The 19,098-nt window shown below is 48.2% G+C and overlaps 1 protein-coding gene across 1 annotated transcript in view; it reads left to right on the top strand.

Annotated features, from left to right (window-relative positions):
* LOC144148379 (uncharacterized) overlaps positions 1 to 16,008 on the top strand; it is a 63,538-nt gene extending 47,530 nt beyond the window's left edge. The window contains exons 11-21 of the mRNA XM_077679920.1: positions 1,510 to 1,608; positions 2,097 to 2,174; positions 4,083 to 4,186; positions 8,500 to 8,558; positions 8,623 to 8,674; positions 8,741 to 8,808; positions 9,836 to 9,969; positions 11,014 to 11,064; positions 11,138 to 11,239; positions 12,646 to 12,710; positions 15,813 to 16,008. Of these exons, the coding sequence (XP_077536046.1) occupies positions 1,510 to 1,608; positions 2,097 to 2,174; positions 4,083 to 4,186; positions 8,500 to 8,558; positions 8,623 to 8,674; positions 8,741 to 8,808; positions 9,836 to 9,969; positions 11,014 to 11,064; positions 11,138 to 11,239; positions 12,646 to 12,710; positions 15,813 to 15,924 (924 nt within the window). The 3' untranslated portion in view covers positions 15,925 to 16,008. The remainder of the gene's footprint in view (positions 1 to 1,509; positions 1,609 to 2,096; positions 2,175 to 4,082; positions 4,187 to 8,499; positions 8,559 to 8,622; positions 8,675 to 8,740; positions 8,809 to 9,835; positions 9,970 to 11,013; positions 11,065 to 11,137; positions 11,240 to 12,645; positions 12,711 to 15,812) is intronic.
* The last annotated feature ends 3,090 nt before the right edge of the window (positions 16,009 to 19,098 follow it).

The following is a 19,098-nucleotide window of genomic DNA, read 5'->3' as shown; positions in this document are numbered from 1 at the left end:
GACGTGTTTGGATGTTGTTTATTTGCATGATATCATCGCGATGTCGATGGCGCGTGGTCCTCTGCTTGCTGCTCGGTTGCGTTTCGCAAACTTTAAAATTGATTTTAAATATGTTCTAGGCTGTATTCGCCGCTGATATTTTGCAGATGATGTATATGTGTTCCCACCAATCTATCTCGAAAGTTATCTCGCCTTCAAAATTTTGTGTCAGTGCCCCTTTAAGTTTGCAAAGGAGCTGAGCAAGATACCAAACGCTAGTCCTTTGAATTGAAAATTAAACAAAGTTGTGTTTTATCTTCGTGGCCAATCAAAGAGAATTTAAATAAATGTTTTTGTGCCTCTGATAACTCAAGCTTCTTTTGGCTCTCGGGTCTTCGCAGTTTATTATTGAGCTGCTTATATTGCCTCTGAAAAAAAAAATGTTTTCGCAGCAATGCATTTAAGTAGAGCAGTGAAGCCGACTTTAGGGAATTAGTGAAAAGCTGAGCGCCTCACGATTTCATCCGACGGTTCCCGCTTGGGAATACCTGCCAGTTTTTCTGGTTCTCCATGTTCCAGGGCAGCGTTGCGCAACGACAAAATACAAAGGAATCCATGGGTTCAGTTCTTGGTTCGACCCGAACGTGCTCGCCCACTTGGCAGCTCTTATTTTTCATTAATATCACGGAGGCTGTCGTCATCAAAGGCATTCAAACACCCTTGGGCAGGGCTCCCAAAACGTGCAGGAAGCACACCACCACAACGAAAAACTGCCATACGTTGTTTTCGCTGAGGTTTTAACGGGTCTCTAATTGCCATGCCATGGCATATCCGTAGGGTGTAAAATGCATGGCTCGAAAGACGGGTTCATGGCATGTTCTAAGCCATACTTAGCCATAGCCATACTCAGCCATACTTGGCCTTGCATGCGGACAGCTTGGTAGACAGCTTACGAAGCAGTCTAACTAGACATCTAAATGAATAAGAATTGGAACAGCGCAGCGCTCCCGGACGCCACACCAACGCAGACAACCTCGTACCAGACATTTTGAGAAACACAAGCCGCACGTTTCGTAAATATTATCATTGTTATTACAAACATTACGGAATTTAAAATTAAACAAAACTATCTTCACCGCTAGTAAATTATAATAAATATGTATATAAAATAACAAGTACTTTTGATGCAACATTATTACGCATAAAGGTGGCGCAGGCGTAACTTGTTAGATTAGACAGGAAGGTAGCCTGCATCGTTGCTGACTGTGATGCCGTCTTCTTGAAGAAGTCATCGTTGAGCAGTCACATCGAATTGGAACGGACTGTCCGCGAAGACGGCAACGAAGCTGTCTAAAGCAACGTTTATAGATACTATAAACTTTGTTCTAAAGGGGAAATTGGAACGCGCCCTTAGTCGGGGGGGGGGGGGGGGGGGGGGCTCCTGACGAGTATCGGTTGTGCTTCGGGAATCGAACTGGGGATGGAACTGTAAGCTGTCAAACTCCGGTTCTTGCTCTTTTTTTCTTTTAGAAAGCCAATGTGACCGGTGCTACGCGGGCGGCAGTGTCGTCCGTCATGAAGGGAATGAGCTGGATGGATGATGCGACCAAGGCCAGGGTCAACAAAAAGGTACGACGACGAAGAAACCTGCGTGACGAGAAACGGGAGCCTTGCTTCTTCTTGCAACGGTCTAATTAGTGTCGCATGCCGGCGGCGATGGGAGCAGTCATAGTTGATTTTACCCAACCGGCCGAGCCGCATCCGCTCACTGACTAGCCAGAGTCACTGTAATTATTAATAATGACCCTGGCTAGTCAGTGAGCGGAAGCGGTTTGGCCGTTTGGGTAAAAATCAAGACAGACTGCTCCCATCCAGTACGGCAATCCTCGCTGCGGTCGTTTCGCAACAGCAAACTGATCAGTCTGTCTTAATTTTACCCAACCGGACAAACCGCTTCCACTCACTGACTAGACAGGGTCATTATTAATAACTACAGTGACTCTGGCTAGTCAGTGAGCGGAAGCGGGTCGGCCGGTTGGGTAAAATCAACTCCGACCGCTCCCATCGCCACCATAATGCGACACTAATTAGACCTCTTGCGTTCTTCCCCCTTGCAGATCTTGAGCAGTCGTCTGAAGGCCTTCCTGCCGGCCTGGATTTCGGAGCAGTTCAAGGTTTTCGTCCAGCACGAAGACGTAAGTCCGTGTTTGGCTCAAGCCGTGCTGCGCAGTGGACTGCTCACCCACTTTCTATGGCTCGGTCGATTTCAATTGATGGCTACGGGGGCGTTGTAGAGGCTGCCATTTCGCTTCCATTCGGGAGAAAACGGTAGCGATCTAGCTTCGACCGAAAGGTAAAGCATAAACCACTGTTTTAGCCTCCGCGAACGCATCACTACGGATAAGGGAGGGGGGACACAAAAATCGTGCTCTTCCTTGCCATGATTTACGCTGCTGCTGGGAGATGGCGTTTGTTTTGATTGATTGATTGATTGATTGATTGATTGATTGATTGATTGATTGATTGATTGACTGATTGATTGATTGATTGATTGATTGATTGATTGATTGACGGGTTTAACTCTCTGACGCAACGCAGGCGATGCGGCGCGCTGTAGTGGAGGGCTCCGAATTAATGTTGACCACCTGGGGATCTTCAACGTACGCCGAAATCTCGAACGCAAGGGCGTTTTTGCTTTTCGCCTCCATCAGAAAAGCGGCTGCCGCGGCCAGAAATCAACCCACGCGTCCTCGTACACAGCAGCACAACGCCTTAGCCACTGAGCCACCGCGGCAGCTGGGCGTTTGTTCTGCTTATGTATCATGCGCACAGACGCATCTGTTTCACGTTCCGTAAATACCGACTGTTTGCACCGCATTTAAAAAAATAACAACCCGATTCGGCGCTTTGGGCAGCAAGAAAGGAGGCCCACGCAAAGACTTGCTCCATTCTGGTGACATTCCCTCTAAATTGTACCGTAACATAGTACACTCGAACCTCGTTAAAACGAAGTAGTGTCGGGACAGTAATTTAGTTCGTTATATCCGATATTCGTTGTAACAGTAGAACTATAAATCTGTTCAAACCAATCGGTAATCTGGCCCCCGCAAAAACCCTTGCTACAAAAACGCATTATTTTAATCTTCTAACCTACTGCAAACAAGGTAGCCCTTATCTTTCGGCTTGTGCCATTTTAAGCTCAATGAACCAGAACAAGAGGTCGCGGGTTCGATTCCCGGGCGCGGCGGCCGCTTTTCTGATGGAGGCGAAACGCAAAAACGCCCGTGTGTACGACATTTCGGCGCACTTTAAAGATCCCCGGGTGGTCAAAATTAATCCGGAGTCCTCCACTACGGCGCGCCTCATCGTCTGCGTTGCGTCGGCGCGTTAAACCCTACAATAAATAAATCAACCAGAACATGAAACGGCAAATTACAACAGAACACAGTTCATTTGACAAACAGGCCCGAGTTACATTTTTTTCGAGAAAGGATGTGATCTTTGTCTGGTGGCTATTCACAGCACTGAGCAGGACGAAGTGTTCCAGAGTGTTCGCGAACAAAGCGGCCTCCTCTACTTCTGCAGTTTAGGACGAGGGGAGTTTTTCCAAGTTGCTTTTAAGCCTGCTGGTCAAATATTTATTCATTATATCCAATAGTGCGCGCGGCTCTCAGTTTCGCTTTTGTTCTAAAAGAATAAATGACATCAAAATGATACGTGACCAACCAAAATTCCTTTTTAGTTCTCTATAGCGAATGATTCGTTATATCAGTGTTCGTTAAAACGAGGTTCAACTGTATCTGCGTTCTGCAAAGGCCAGTATAAATGAATCGTGGCATTTATGTATTCGCATTTGGATCCTAAGAGTCAAGCGACATGTCCGACCTTCGCAACAGCACCTACGTAGACGTCGAGCTAAAAACTGGATGGTTGAAGCATTTGGCCGGCGGGTCGATTTCACGTATAGCTGGTTCCTCAACGGCGCCTAACTGCTGGCGTTTTCTCTCTCTCTCTCTCTCTCTCTCTCTCTCTCTCTCTCTCTCTCTCTCTCCCTCCCCCCCCCCCTCTCTCTCTCTCTCTCTCTCTCTCTCTCTCTCTCTCAGGTTCCCATGGTAATTGAGAACGAGGGTCTTCGGTCATACGCCGCCATTCGCAGGGCGCTCTTCGAGAACAGCCTGAAGAGGGAGCCAGCCCACATGGAAGAGAGGTAAGGTTGGACCATTTTCTCTGCGACAGTGCATGAAAAACACTGGGGATCTTCACGGAAGCCGCGTATCTGACAGCTCGTGGCGGAAAAGAGGGTATCCTCTTCCTTCATGCTTCCGCAAAACACTCGTGAATCGTCTTGCCTGGCAGTATCTCAACGTTCCCTGATGCAGTGGAACCCCGTTCATACGTTTTTCAGCGGACCAGGAAAACAAAACGTAACAAGCAGGAAAATGCAGCAGGTAGGAAAGCCTAAAAAATGAACGAAAGCCGTGTAGCTTTGACTTGCGGCAAAGCATTTCTGCAACTCTGGCTTTCGAGTCTTAAAAAACCCGAGAATGTAGGATTGCCAATTTTCACGCTCGGTGGAAAACACCACGCGTGACAATGCAACGTCCCTAACGATGTCGGCTCTCTTCCGCGCTGCCTGCTTGTCTACTGCGTTTAGTACGTCAAGCTTTTCCTGACGGGAAAGCGCCTGCCATTTTCGCGCCGCCATCTAGGCACGGCAAAGTTCGTGGTAGCAAGTTCATCGGTCTTCTCAAATATTGAAGCGCACGATGACAACGAGAGCGCGTGCTATTCTTGCGCCGGCGCTTTGTGGCAAACACGCACTTCCGGTATTACGAAGTAAAACTTTCGTTGTAAGCGCAGTGATGATGGTGACTTCATAGACTAACAAAGAGCCATCCAGTGGGGAAGAATCGCACAAGCGTGCGGCTTTATGTAGTCAGTTCCGTAGCCAAGGTTGGTCAAGGCTGGTCAAGCGTCAAAATGGCGGTCCGCGGATGTTTCCCGGGCGTAGGGTCCCTAGAAATTGTGCTAGTCTGCCGTCCGCGCGCTTTCTCTATGGGAAGGCGTGTCCGCGCCGCTGATGCACGCACAGCGCTGCGCAGAGGGCGCTGCGAGCAATCGGAGCGCCCGAGCGGCCGGAGCAAGAGCGGCCGCAGGCCGGCCTGTGCCGCGCGCTATACTGCCGCTCTGCCGCGGAACGCGAGCGCGCATCGGGGTTTGCCGGCCACTTAGAGCGGTGAAATGGAATGGTACGAGGTACATCAGCTCACAATTGAAGGTACGATAGTACTATAAGACCTTTTAGTTTCACGCCCCGAGTTTTTCGCGAATTGGGCTATGGAGCCTCTTTGCGGCCGTTGAATTTCGCGAGTAAGACCGAAGGATGAAACCGCAGCAACCAGCGTAGCCGTTTCACTACCACCGCTTGGACCATTATTCAAGTAAAGCTTTCTATGTCTCACTGATGGCCTATGTCGCCTCGAAAAAGCACTGCGGGAAAGCCAACTGTCTCTGACGACGGTGATGTTTGTGAGTAAAGTGAGATGGAAAAAAAAAACGCTTCCCGTGATCAGAATCGAAGCTGGCTCCATCGCGTTTTGAAGCCGACGTCTATCTCAATGCGCAATTCCAACATGGTCAAAGCAATTTGGATTTGGAGAGGAGTGCATGGACGTGCACATGTAATTAGTCAGAAAACTTATCCACTCCTCCACTCCGCAACGATGGTTGAACACGAAGCTTTCTTCGCGTGAAATCAAACGGCAAAGGGTCGATTTCAAATCCGGCGCGATCATAAGTCCAGAATGCGTGCGAGTCAAAGTGAAAGCTCAATGAGTCAAAGTCAAAACTCAGACGACAAGGAAGCGCTCACAAGAAAGCTTCGCGTTCAACCACCAATGTTCAGACAGTGAGATCCCGTTCAAAAATAACTCCCTGCGGCACCAGAAGCTGTGTTTGTTCCACATCGAAACTACCGGGTCATTCTCGAACGTCATTGACGGTGACAAGCACGCAGCCGGATGGTAGGCTGACAAGAAGAAAAGCGAAAGCTTGAGTAAAATGTTGTGCCAGCAAAAACTTGTTCCTATATACTTTGGGCAGAGTGCGGGGGGAGGGGGGATAAAGCAAGGTATAAATGGTCATGACAGTATAAATAAACCTCAATATTTTTACTCCTTGGTTTCAAACAGCCACGATTATATGATTGGCCATAACACAAATATTCTCCCGTTTTGCTTTACCCGCGTGCGTCTCGCAATTCTCTCCGAGTGTGTGGGTGATCAAAAAGAACCTGTGTAATGACTTGCAAGCGAAGTTACTGATTTGCAGCCGGGTTTTATTAAAAATCAGTTTCACGTACCCAATGCTGGCGAATGTTTCAAATCGTGGTATTCACGAAAATTACAGGCACGCAGAAGAGGTTTGATAGTACCCAAATTTTTGAAAATTTCGAGGTAAGCGGAGTGTTGGGTTAAGCGAAATGCGAAAAATGTATGGCCAGATCACTGGAATAAGAGCTAGTGCTGGTAACAAACGCTACAATGCACAGGGACGCTTCCAGAATACAGGCAAAAATAATTTGCAGAAAAAAAAAATTTTTTTAGGTATTGCGGAAAAAGAACTGCGTGATGCTCGCCTGTTTCGCGTTCGCATCTGGTCCCAAAAAAGTGTTCTCGAGCTTCTCAATGCCGCATCAACTGTTGGTCGCCAACGCTATATTCTATCTTTGCTGTGAAGCAGGCAAAGCATATGTTTTTCTTGTTCCTGCCGTTTTTGGAACTTTTTGAGACACGTCGTCGTCCACATGATCAGAAGCGTCTTCCCCAGCTATATCAACGATGTAGGCGCCGGAGAGCACTCCGCTAACGGGACATCGGCCGCGCACAGTGCGTACCCCGCGCAAATTTGCCGTTCACGGCGGTGTTCGGCGCGTAATGGGAGCTAAGCTTTAACCGAGAGCTTATCAACTGCCTGCAGCGGATGTTGCCTTGCGTCCTATTGTCAACATTTCGAGATATCCGTGATCCCCGAAAAGACGTTTCGAGACAAAGGGTGGAAAATGTCGCCTATGGCAGGTATATGCACGGCAAAAAAAGGTTTCGATTTAACCGATATTTCGAGATATCCGAGTTCGAGTTATGGAGAAATCACTGTATCTGATGACTGAAGGTGATAAAACTTCGTATGCATGTGCACACGTCTTGTTTTTTTATTCGGCATTTACATTTAACAGATTCCCAGCTGACTGGACGTAACTGAGGGGGCCGCGAAGACGTGCGCTTAAGGGCCTTCAGATCAACGATGCGAAAGGACAGGAGGCACCGGTTCGAGCTGCTTTATTTACATACACGTACAGGGGACAACATCTTGGGAAACTTGCAAAGAAAGACGGTTCCAAAGAGCCATAGAAAAAAGCGGAGCGCCGCCACACACCCCACACATTTTCACGCGCTGACTAATCCATCAGTTAACAACGGCGGGGGTATTCACAAAGAACGGTTGTTTGCTAGCTGAAGTCCCGCATGATATTTCCAAGCTGGAAAACGATGCCTTGCCGGCAGTGTTCCCGAAGCCCCCGAGTATGTGTCGAAATCGGTTCGACACATACTCGGGGGCTAGCAGAGCGACACGATTCCGCGGTTTTTACAAGGCTCGATCCTTCATAATACGCGAAAACGTACTCCTGTCACTTCACGCTCCGGTTAAAACACTTCGTACTGGTAAGAAGCAACTTATTTGGCTAATCTGGTTTGTTGACAGAAACGGATAGGGTTCAAAAAGGGGCAGTTAAAATGGGCTGAACCCGCCCAGAAATAGGGCAGAACTACGAAGGCAGCAGCGGCACGGCAGAGCGCCGTCCGCCGCTGCCCATCGCGCCGGCCGGCCACCGCGCTCCGATTGATTGCAGCGCCGCCGCTGCATGCATCACGGAGGAGCCCCCTTCGCGGCCGGCGGACGGCAGACTAGCACAATTTCTAGGGACCCTACCGGGCGGGTTGGGAGTGTCAGATTGCGAAGAATGACCCGGGAACGTACTCCGAGCCACGACGTTACAGTGAGGATTTTAATACAATGCACTCTGTGTGAGCTGCGCCGCGACTAGACAAAAACAATGTAGCAGCCGTGAAAAACGTAGCACTGAGGAACGTAAGAGCGGGGTTCTACTGTACGCACGAATCCAGACTCGTCGCATGTTGTTTTCTGTGCGCTGGAGGACGCGAGCGTCATGTCGCCCACATTGCGCGAAATGTTTTCTTGCTTCCGAGTTTCACCATCGGCATACAGTTCTTCGTTAACGCGTGACGGGATCACCCACTGTGCCACCCAGCAATCTGAGCAATGATGATGATGATGATGATGATGCCACCACTCACGGCAGGCGCTGACTGGTTCAGAAGCGGGCACATGAGGAATGTGAGATCTTGTGAACGCGCACCGGAGCTGCTCAACCATCTCTGAAATCCAGTGCGTGCCTTCGCCACCTACTCCCAGCACTATACCGTGTTTTCTGACGTACAGGTGGCTGGGCAGCATCCTCGACCACGAGTGCTCCTTCGACCCCCGAGGCGGCAACATCTGTAAGTGTACGCCGTCGCCGGTTTGAGGACGCGGGTGCGATGTTCCGCTCTCCTTTGCATGCAGATGCTCCCATCACCTTCTGGAATGTTTCGTTCCCGACCAGCGACAACTTCCTGTGAGTGATACCGCGCGCGTCCATAAGCAAAATTGGTGTTAAATTGTCTGCATTTCCTCGTCGCAGGATGATGCAGATGCCGCACACGCTGCCCAAGATGTCCCACTGCTTGGTGACTACGTTGCTCCGAGAAGGTAAGGCTGCAGCCTTGGCACAAGTCAAGTATATCTTCCTGAATTACGCACCAAGACGAAAAAAGACAGCAGGCGCGACATATCAAGTTGTTTGTTTGTTGTTTTTGCTTTTCATGCCATGTGAAAAACTGCTTTCCAAGATTCAAACCAGTCAACGTAGACAGTTTTCGTCTATTGACAACACGCCGCCCAAAATATCTGCAAGAGCACCGAGAACAAAACCGAAATTGCTAGTTATTTGTGGAAGAATTCTTCAAGGATGCCTCTTGCGATACACTCCGATTTTTGCGTTCTCCCAGAAGTGGACGCTTTGAAGAGGAAGCCACAGTGGGAACAAGGCATGACAACGGAGTGGGGGAAAAAAAGAAACCCTGATTTGTCGAAATGCACGGAGAGAAATACTGGAGGGAGAATTACTTGAAAGGCAGAGAGTGGTGAGAATGTCGCTGCTTTTAAGTAAACAAGGAAAACCTTTCTTTCTCCTTGAAAGAAAAATTTTAATTGGCTAATGACGTCATTGACGGAGGGAAGAAATACGGAACTTCGGGGGTAAACTGTGGACTCGAGTAGCGCGAGACAGGAATGGTTAGAAGTCAATGGGAGAGGTCTTCGTCCTGAAATCGACCTTGTGGCGGCGCCCCAGCGGCGACGGCGCTGGGGCGGAGTGACAACCAATGAGTGCGGGCCACGTGGCGCCGGTGCGCAAGCAGCCACGAACGCCACGAGCGTGGAATAAAACGGGGCCCTAGCTCGTCTCTCTGTCGCGTTCGCGACAACCTGAACAGGCTGGTGATGACAATGATGATGATGAGTATGAGGAGGAGGAGGAAGAGGAGTAATGACCTGATTGTCATGATTGTAAATTATTAAATACCAGCATTGTTAGCTCAATTTTCTTCTGCAAGCTGATGGGGTGCTAAGCTTTAAAAATCACACGGGAAAACAATTTTCGGTCGAAATGAAAATCCTATGGCTTAAAGGGCCAGGAGTGGAATCGTTATGCAGTGTCCCTATCTGCCTCCAACAGGTGACGCGGACCAAAAGGGCGACGTCTATTCCAAACCGATGTGGAGCGACAGCACAAGGAAACACTTCGAGGGAATCCGGCAGTGTTTCGTCGGGCAACTTGCCGACACCGCGAGCAAGGACGCATCTACAAGGGTACACTTTTCCACAACAGTCCGTTAACCGAGCTGCCTGCCGTCTAATCTCAGTGGTCTCTGTTCTAATCGTGTAACAGCGAAGGCTACATTCTGCCATTTCAGTGCGCCTTAATCTCGGTGCACTACATTTAAAACTGCTTTTATGTGCGCCGTTTCAAATTAACCTCAAGTTAAACTTGGGTTTAAAGGCTATCGTCGCTTTAGGTGTTACAAATACTAAGCAAGCCATTAACCCTTAGCGACACGGCGTGCACCATTGTACACGCAAATTTTAAAAGAGAATTTTTACAATCGTGGTAATCCCCACTTTAACCGCGCAGCCATCATTCGTATTTCCCGCCGCAGAGCGGGACATGCGAATGCTGGCTCAGCGGTTCAAGTGGGGTTCAAGAACACCTACTCGACACGGCAGATGCTCGGCGCTCTTGGTATTCTTGGTATTCGGTGTTCTTGGTTTTGTTTTCTATCTAATTAAAACATTTATTAAAGCAAAACTAAAGCTGTTACCTTAATATCTAAGGGCTACAAGTCACAATGTGTATACGTTTTCTATTGCAGTAATGGTAAGGAAACGGTGGTCACGTTAACGATAGCGTGTTTAGGTTTAAGACACAACCTAATTTATTAACTATTCGATATCGAGTTGTGTATGTTCTTTAAGTGAAATTTTGGTTATCAATACCTTACACAGGCAGTTTCGAATTTTTCTGAAACCTACATGCTAAAGCGTGTCGCAAAGGGTTAAGAAGGTCAGAGTACTCGTAACAAGCGTGGTACAGTCGTCTAGTGGCTGGCTGTCGTCATCTTGCGGTTACCAATTGACTGTATAATTTGGGGGATTTAATGGCTCCTTTAAAAATGGCATTGTATTACGGTTTAAATCTAAAGGGCAAAATTCTAATTTAGATGATGGGCTCCTTCTTACGGATTTCGCGTTCTCTCTGGCGGGCGATCAGACGATTAAATCATAATATAAGTCTATGGTGATCACGTAGATTTCGGCGTCTAACGTGCTGCTGCCTTTTCCGTTTCACTGACACAGGACGTCATCTCGGTCATAGGCGACGTGGCTGCTCTCTCCTCGAGCTTCAAGGTAATCGTTATTGCCTGCTAGCCCTGTTTGCAGATTGCGTTGGACGTTCGTTAATTTGTTTCATCTGTGACAGGTGTACAAGAGCTTCGTGCGGAGCAAGCACATAGACAACAACAGCTTCGTTAAGACCTTCAACATGAACGTCAACCAGTTCTTCTTTGTCTCCTACACAGCGGTAAGTGACGCAACTTCTGCTGGGGCAAGGGGTTACAATGGCAGGTGTACAACAAAAGTTGATTCCTCTGTCATAGGAATCGGTAAAACACGAATGTGAAATGTGCAGCGAAATCTGCAGGTGAGCATGGTTTCCGGGTCGGCGGCTGTCTTGTGGGTATGCTTTGGGAGCGACGTCCTGCTGGCGGGTCGCTTGTGCGAAGGTGTACTAGCGACATTTCCGTGCCGAATATGTCAGTAAAATCTTGGTGTATCCCGGCATAAAACACTTTCCTGTTAAAATATAAAACCCGAAAACGAACAACCCTAAGTATAACGTACTGTTTAGTACTAATAGTTGCTTCCCCGCAAGAAGACCTTGTGTGCAGGGGTGCACTATTTACAGGCCGCTTGCATCGTTGTACTGGCGTCATTTCCGTAACGGATATGGCGTCAGCGAAATATTTGTGTATCCCGGAATAAAACACTTTCGTCTTAAAAAATCATTGAAACGACTCTGAAACGAGCTTCTGCCAATCACACGAGCAATATTAGGATTGTCGAGGGGGCCACAATTAGAAGTACGCAGGAGGAGCGGAGGTTATATCCACGATGGATACTCTGCAGGTATGGCACATCTTCAGAGTTCAGTGCGACAGAGCAGTAATGCGAGGAATACGCAAAAATACATATGGAATTATATGCAATGGTGATTGTTGGAGCAATACCTAAGGAAAAAGTTAATGAGAAAGGATGAGGTAGCCCATAATGCTTCACACACAAAAAAGTCACCTTGCCGAAAAATGCTTGGGCCATCTTTTATGGGGTCTGGTCTGCCCAGAATCCTGTTAATGGAAAACTGGCCCTTTAGGTGGGTTTCGTAATATTGGAGGTTATGAATGTTCTCGGCATCGCGAACGTTTGAAAGAAACGAAAGTGGCATAGTGCATCTATTCTATGAGATGACTTTGGCGGAAGGCCAGCTAGGGCAAAGACCGCCAAAGAAGTGATTACCACAAAAAGTAGGTATTAAAACCTCTAAGCCAGACAAATGATAAAATCAATTAACAGCAATGGTGATGGCTGGTGTATCGGGACAGTTTTAATTATGCATTATAGGAAATGTTTAAAAACCTAACGCCTGACAAATACTTAAAAACGCGGTTCACCGAAACCATGGCATCGTCATCCAAAAACGATGGGTGTAGTGTAGCTGTCAGTAGAGTTCTCTGAAGTGTTTGTGTCGTGCTGTGTCGAGTTTCGTTTAGCTATTCGATACATCTGAAATAACGCAAAACATGTTAGCTTCGGCTTTGAAATCATGAAACAAGTGAATCAATTGTGCTTGTTGCTTGTTTGGGTTTATTTGTAATGCCTGAACAAGTTACACTGGTTTGCGTAACGGTGTGTGCTGCTTTCCTTGTGCAGAGTCAGTGCGGCAACTCTCCGCCGAGCAAGTCCTCGTACCACAGCGAGATGACGAGCCGTGACAGGTACGTGTCATATTTCCTCATAAAGAAAAAGATGCATTAGTGTTATTGTTTTAGTAGAAGTTGTTGGTGTTTGCGAATGGTATTTATCCATTCTAGTGAAATACCTGACCGGTGCCGAGCAGCCCACGTGACTTGACGCGTTCTTTGACAGGTTCAGAAATTTCGGTGCGGCCAAGTCAATCTCGCAGGGGCGCAGCGAAATCACGCCCGTACGCGCAAGCGATGGCTTCGAGTCGTCGCCCGCATGCAAAACGTATTACACGTTCAAGTCAAAGCACGTCAAATCAATCAGTTTATTTTCTCTCATACGTCTCCCATACGAAAAGCGGCTGAAGGTGCCTGAGGGCCCTCGTACAGAAATAATTCGACGCTTGAACATTCGACAGCATTACGTGAAGAAAAAAATCAAATACTCTGTAACGTAAATCTATCAAAGCCATGTCAGTAAAAGAAAAATCCCGGGCCATCTTCACTAACGTGAAACTTGGGGAGGAGCGAAGAATTCAGTGTGTGTGTATTCTTGTCGCCTTAACGTTTTTGCCCACGGAGATAAAACCGTAACGTGAAACCTGGGAAGGGGCGAAGCATGCTGTGATGAATGTATTCTTGGCGCCTTGGCGTTTCTGCCTGCGGAGATGAAATCGTTGAAGGCTAGACGTATACAGCTTTGCTTTAAGTCTCGCGTCTTTGAAGCACGAAGTGTTCAGCGCGAGGCGTTGGAAAACGAGTGTCCCGGGGTTTTAGTACCATGACTACATGATACTACGATGGCATGAAACGACGCCGACATGAGACGCCGAGAGCCCGAACCCCTAAAGGGCTCCTGCCCTAAAACACTGTACATGGTCACCCTTGTAATCGACCTGATCAAGGGGAAACCCTCAAGGTAGAGTAAGGTACTGGGAAGGAAAGTTTGACATCCACCTGAATGCAGCCGTACGGCTAGAAAGAAAAGGTACACAGCTTTCTCAGAAACTTCGCAGTTGAAGAAAAACTCGTCGTGCTCCACCCTCCTTCGACACACAAAAGTACTAGTATATGACACACCGACACCACTTCATGATAGTGTCGAGAGTATAAACAAGCAAAAATGGGCGGCTGGCATACAATTTTTATACAAAGTAAAATAAAGTTACACCTTTTGGGTTACTGGCTCGCAGATAGTGTAAATACAAATAAATGCAGGCCAAAGACACATACGTACAGTCTTTGTCAAAGTTTTGTGGGCCACGGCGACCGTGGCCGGAGCAGGCGCACGGCCGAGTAGGGGCGCTGCACTTGCCGCTGTCGGCTGGTTGCGCGGCTAAAGAGAGTGATGGGAACTTTTGTTCTTGCTTTTGTAGTGCGCCCGGCGCGACAAGAGCTGCGCAAAGTGCCTGCGCTGAAGCGAAGTGCGCCTGGTCTGGTAAACCGGCATTGCATGCACTTATCGCGCTACGAAAGGAAGCGAGAAAGTTCCCCTCACTCTCCTTAGCCGCGTAACCAGCCGGCAGTGGCAAGCGCAGCGCCCCTGCTCGGCTGCGCGCCTGCTCCGGCCACGGTCGTCGTGATGTAGTATTTTATTTGTTATCGCAAAAACCAAGGATTCGTGATTTTTTAAATAAAGAAACACTGCAAATATCACTTATTTATTGATTTTACGCCTAATGTTCGCGTATTGTCTTATTCTTGTTCAATAATTCGACAAGTATGAACATTTACACCGGACTTTGACGTTTAGATTTGGCTGTGGGTATAAAGACTTTTGCGTAGCTTCTGTTTCACTTTGGCCGGTTGGCTGACTCGAGTCACAGACGGGCAGACCTACAGACAGACCAAAATTTCTGCGTTTAAGTAGCCCAAGAAAGACTATCGTCTTCAAAACTACCCAGCAGTAACAGCAACCAGCCGGTGCAAAAATCTCAGTCCAGCTGGAAGAAATTTCTGGTTCAATATTCCAGCTAGCAAAAATATTATTTTCACCTCACTTCACGCGCCAACGCCAAATCGGCTTTGCAGCAATGCGCGCGTGTAAGTCGGCTTCCAGCGCAACACTGAAGTTGTGCGATAAAACCAGCCGCACAAAACGCGGGCCCGTAAATAGACGTATAGGCGACTTCAGGGTCAAGAGTTAACTGACAATGTTAATCTCGTCAGCGTTCGCCATCGCGGGTTCCGGCGTCACTTCTGCAAGGCCAGAGGAGCCCCTCAGTAAGCTCATGGTTGCGAACCACTGTTCTAGAGCACCGCACGAAGTTAGCGGGGTGTTATTTTCTAAAATCTGTCCTCGTGCAGCCCAGATGTATTTATTTATTTATTTATTTCAACGTACTGCACGCCCTTCAGGGCCCATGCAGGAGTAGTTACAATGAATTCATGTTTTCATCCTAAGGATAACATAGGCATTCAAAAGGCAAGAAACAAGAACAATATAGAATACACATGGACAGAAGCATGCTATTCAGTGTAAACGTTTAGTTCACAAAAAGAAGTTTTAGGAACACTAAATATGCAATTTTTCCTTTTTATCAAGTGTTCAAATTCCAGATCATTTATGGCTCTTAGAAAACACTCTACAGATGTGCTGTTGACGGCGTCCGCCGGTAATGTGTTCCACAGTCAGATTTATACTCCGAATAATCTGAAAGTAGGCAAAAAGCCCTTCCCGGACACAGTATAAAATTATCTAGAACTCGTAGAATTGCGCTCCTCATTTTAGCATAACGAAAAATTTCTGCTCAGGAGAATTCAGTGAAAAGCTCCTGGGGCATCCAACGCGAACTTTACATCCGGCCTTGTTTGTTTTGTTTGTTCGCCAGCCACGATAACACCTGACATCATATGTGAAATGGCCTCACAGAAATGTGAGGCGTTTATTCCTCAGTCGTTCCTGGGCTCCCCCCCCCCCCCCTCCTTTCTTTTTGTTGGTGGTCGGTCTCACTATCGTCCGTACCTGTTCGCCTGGGTTGGCTTAACAGTAACATTCGGCTTTTGTTAAGATGGGAACGCAAATAAAGCATCACGAAGTTCTTGATCTCTAAATAGGGAAGGGGAAACCGAGCAGTAATGCACGCCGACCTACCAACGACCCATATTCAAATCTTCTTTTCTGCCGTTGCCCAGAGTTAACACCGCTCTGAAGAACAGCCCCGAGTTCCAGGCCGCGTTCAGGTGCCCTTCGAACCGCGCCATGAACCCTGCTAACAAGTGCCCACTGTGGCGTCGCTCCGCGTGAAGTCCGCTCTTTCACCGCCGTCAACGCCGTCCCAATCCAGACCCTGCCAAATCCGCCCAGTGGGACCAATTCGAGTGCGCCTGGACCAACAGAATAAATCTTCCTTTTTCTTCAAAACTTTGCTAGTCTTGTCTCCTTTGTTTTTTCGTTTCAGCATCATGTTCAGAAAGAGGAAGGGTTCACTTTTTTAACAAATTGTTGGCCGAGGGCAATTAAGCTGCGCATCGCCTTCTCAGGAAAGCATGCTTGCGTGATATTCTTTTGCCTGTCTCTCAATGGAAACCCATCTGGGTGCGGGGGTATTTTTGAAAGCGCGGTCGGGGTGTACGCATGGGGACGACGTATTTGTAAATACAATTCCTGCGTATATCTCGCACCTGGACGCTCGGATGATGGAGGGGAGAGGGGTGTTTATGCGAAGCTATATTCTGTTGCAAGGTAGGTACAAGCCCGGCACTGCAGTGCAAAATATTTATTAAACGTGTTTATATGCCCTTTCCCACCTCTAAACCGACCTTTAAATGGAGCTTGAGCGATAGAAACATAATAAAAAAATCATGGTTCTTGAAAATAAAATTACACCATCTTCCCGCGAGAAATAATGAGGAGGATGAGAAGCATCATGAGAGTTCCGTGTAGGTTCCATTGGGTTGCCGTTGTTTCATTTATCGGAGCATGAATGGGAACGTAGTGTGAACCCCCACGTAGAGACAGAAATGTAGAGAAATGTAGAGACAGTGAAAAGGCCGACACCCGCGTTACCTGATCGAACACCACCTGGTTCTCGTCTTTATTGCGTGTTCACGCTCCTACCCCACTGTCCGCCGTCTTCGTCCTCTTGTCTGGTTGAGCTGCAAGGCGCGTGGCGCTTTTCGCCACAGCTTTCTCGCTGGAAATTCAACATCCTCCTCTAAAGTTTTCAGTTCGTCATTTCCGTTGACGTTCAGCTTCGCGTGCCTTCGTTGTATCAGTAGCTTCTTGACGTAGTTTGAGTGAGTGAAGGACATAAGGCGCGTTCGTAGCACATGCTCCCGTCTCGGTTTGTAGCGCAGTGGTTAGTGCGCCACGTACCTCCCGTTGCGGTCAGAGAGTCGTGGGATCGAAACCGGGCGCCGCCTAACTATTTCTTTTTATAGTGGACTGTGCTGACATCAGCCCAGACACTGACGGGGCTGAAGAGACGCGCATGCGCAGTACAGTGCGGACGGCGGACAAGAGAGGGAGGGACACAGACCCAAGCATGAGATGCTTCGCATCTAAAAAGAACGCGCAGAATTAAGCTGAAAAAATGCCGGGTTTTGGGAGTGTCATTTCTGAGTCGCCAACCCGGAATGCTCGTTCCAAAACCGATTACAGCTGGGATACGGCGGCAGAACAGCGGGATCGGTTGTAGCAGTTGCGTAGAAATATGAGTGTCCCAAGCGAAGCAGTAGATGGCGCTGCGTGTGCACAGGAAATGCCGGTCTTGTACCCACAAGGGAACGGAATATCGAATCAGTTGTAGGAATGTCGCTACGTTAAGGAGGCCACACCTGTGTGGCCTGTATCAGCTGAGCGGTGTATGTGTGGCGTTTTTGGAGCACCGTCGCTGTGGTGCGAGAGGGGGATGGTCGATGCAGTGTCGCAATATATAGGTGGTATTCACGTGACGTCATCCAGTAGGGGCGCTTGCGTCGTTCGCAGCCGCCGCCATTTGTTCTCTCGCACAGCGAAGGGGCCGCGTCGTTTTCACCTTCTGTACGAATCTCGTCTCTATCGCTCAGTATTCAGCGCGTTCCGGCAAAATATTTTATCCCTAAGGGGAGCGCATCGTTTAAGGTCCGCCAAAGCGCGTATGCACGCGAACTGAAAGAACTAGGGAAGTCGCGCTACGGGAAAACGTACGCATGGGTATGGTTTTTTTGACCAGCTCAAATTCAATATCTTGCACCCCTCCGTCTAACGACGATCATAGTTGAACCTCTCCGCTTCTTCAATAAATAGCCTTCTCTCTCTCTCTGTCTCTCTCTCTCTCACACACACACACACACTCTGTCTCTCATTCTTTCGCAATAAACTATCTCTCTCTCTCTCTCTCTCTCTTTCTCTCTCGAGAAGCTTTCTCGTGATGCATTTTTTTGTTGGCCAATCCCACACTGCGAGTATGTGCTTCTATGGAGGTATGCACCACTTTTCTGGAATACCCGCTGCAATCTCGGGTGTGTCTCCGTAGGCCTAAGGTTTGGGTTTGGAGTGTACGGCGCGAATCGGTACTTGCTGCTTGGCGTCCCTGCAGTAAGCAATTTTTTTATTTAGTGCCGGGTTGAGGGGTTAAACCCCAAGAGGTAACGTTAGGCCTAATGTTCCCAAACCTCAAAGTTAGGCCTGACGTCCTGTGGCTAACAGCCTTAAAGCACGCAGAGCAACGCCATTCTTCTCGTGACGGATGCTTTCTTTTGATCCGGCCGCGTGATCCAGGTTCGAATCCGGCCACGGGAGGCGTTTTTTTTTATTAACTTCACCCACGATCATTCATCGTCACCGTCAAAGAAAGTTGGCTTTTGTGCAGGGCGTATTGGCGTACAACGGCGTCAGTGTGGGAGTCAGCGCTGTGGTTTGTCGTTTCTTTCGCTAGTGTCCGTGTTTAAGTGCGCCACCTTCAAGATGTCCCATATGCATTGCCAACTAGCCCAGTTGTCGCTTTTTCTACAGGGGACACTAAAGTTTCATTTTAATAATAATGTGTTACGCGATGTCAACCTCTTTCCTCACATCGACTACACCGAGACCAAGGACGGCCGTCTTGTTACTACAAGCTTTATGACGCGGGAAAAATTCAAAGCATACAAATCCGTGCAGGGCCACAACTGTCTAACCAGAGGTTTGGTACGGGAACCCCGTATGGTCTTCGTTGAGAAGGTAAGGGATGCGTGTGGCTCTGTTGTTTAGTCGCTCTATCTAAATGTACGGTCTGCCGCAAAAGTTCGCGGGATGCGCAGTGCGAGGCGGAGTGACGCAAATCTGCATTGCTGCACCATCTGCCGTTACAGACCACCGGGTCGAGACGCAAAAAACTTGCGCGTCATGAGCGCTTTGTGCATGCCTGTCCTTAGTTCGTTATCAGGCATCTCTGGTCACTGGCTTCCCTGTGACATGCTTTCCATATTCGCGGCAGCCTCTGTGGCGTCACGTGAC

The sequence above is a fragment of the Haemaphysalis longicornis genome, unplaced genomic scaffold (assembly GCF_048455015.1).
Source record: "Haemaphysalis longicornis isolate Haplotype H1 unplaced genomic scaffold, Haemaphysalis longicornis Haplotype H1 scaffold_8, whole genome shotgun sequence".
Taxonomy (NCBI): Eukaryota; Metazoa; Arthropoda; class Arachnida; order Ixodida; family Ixodidae; genus Haemaphysalis; species Haemaphysalis longicornis.
This window is presented reverse-complemented; position numbering and strand designations above follow the sequence as displayed.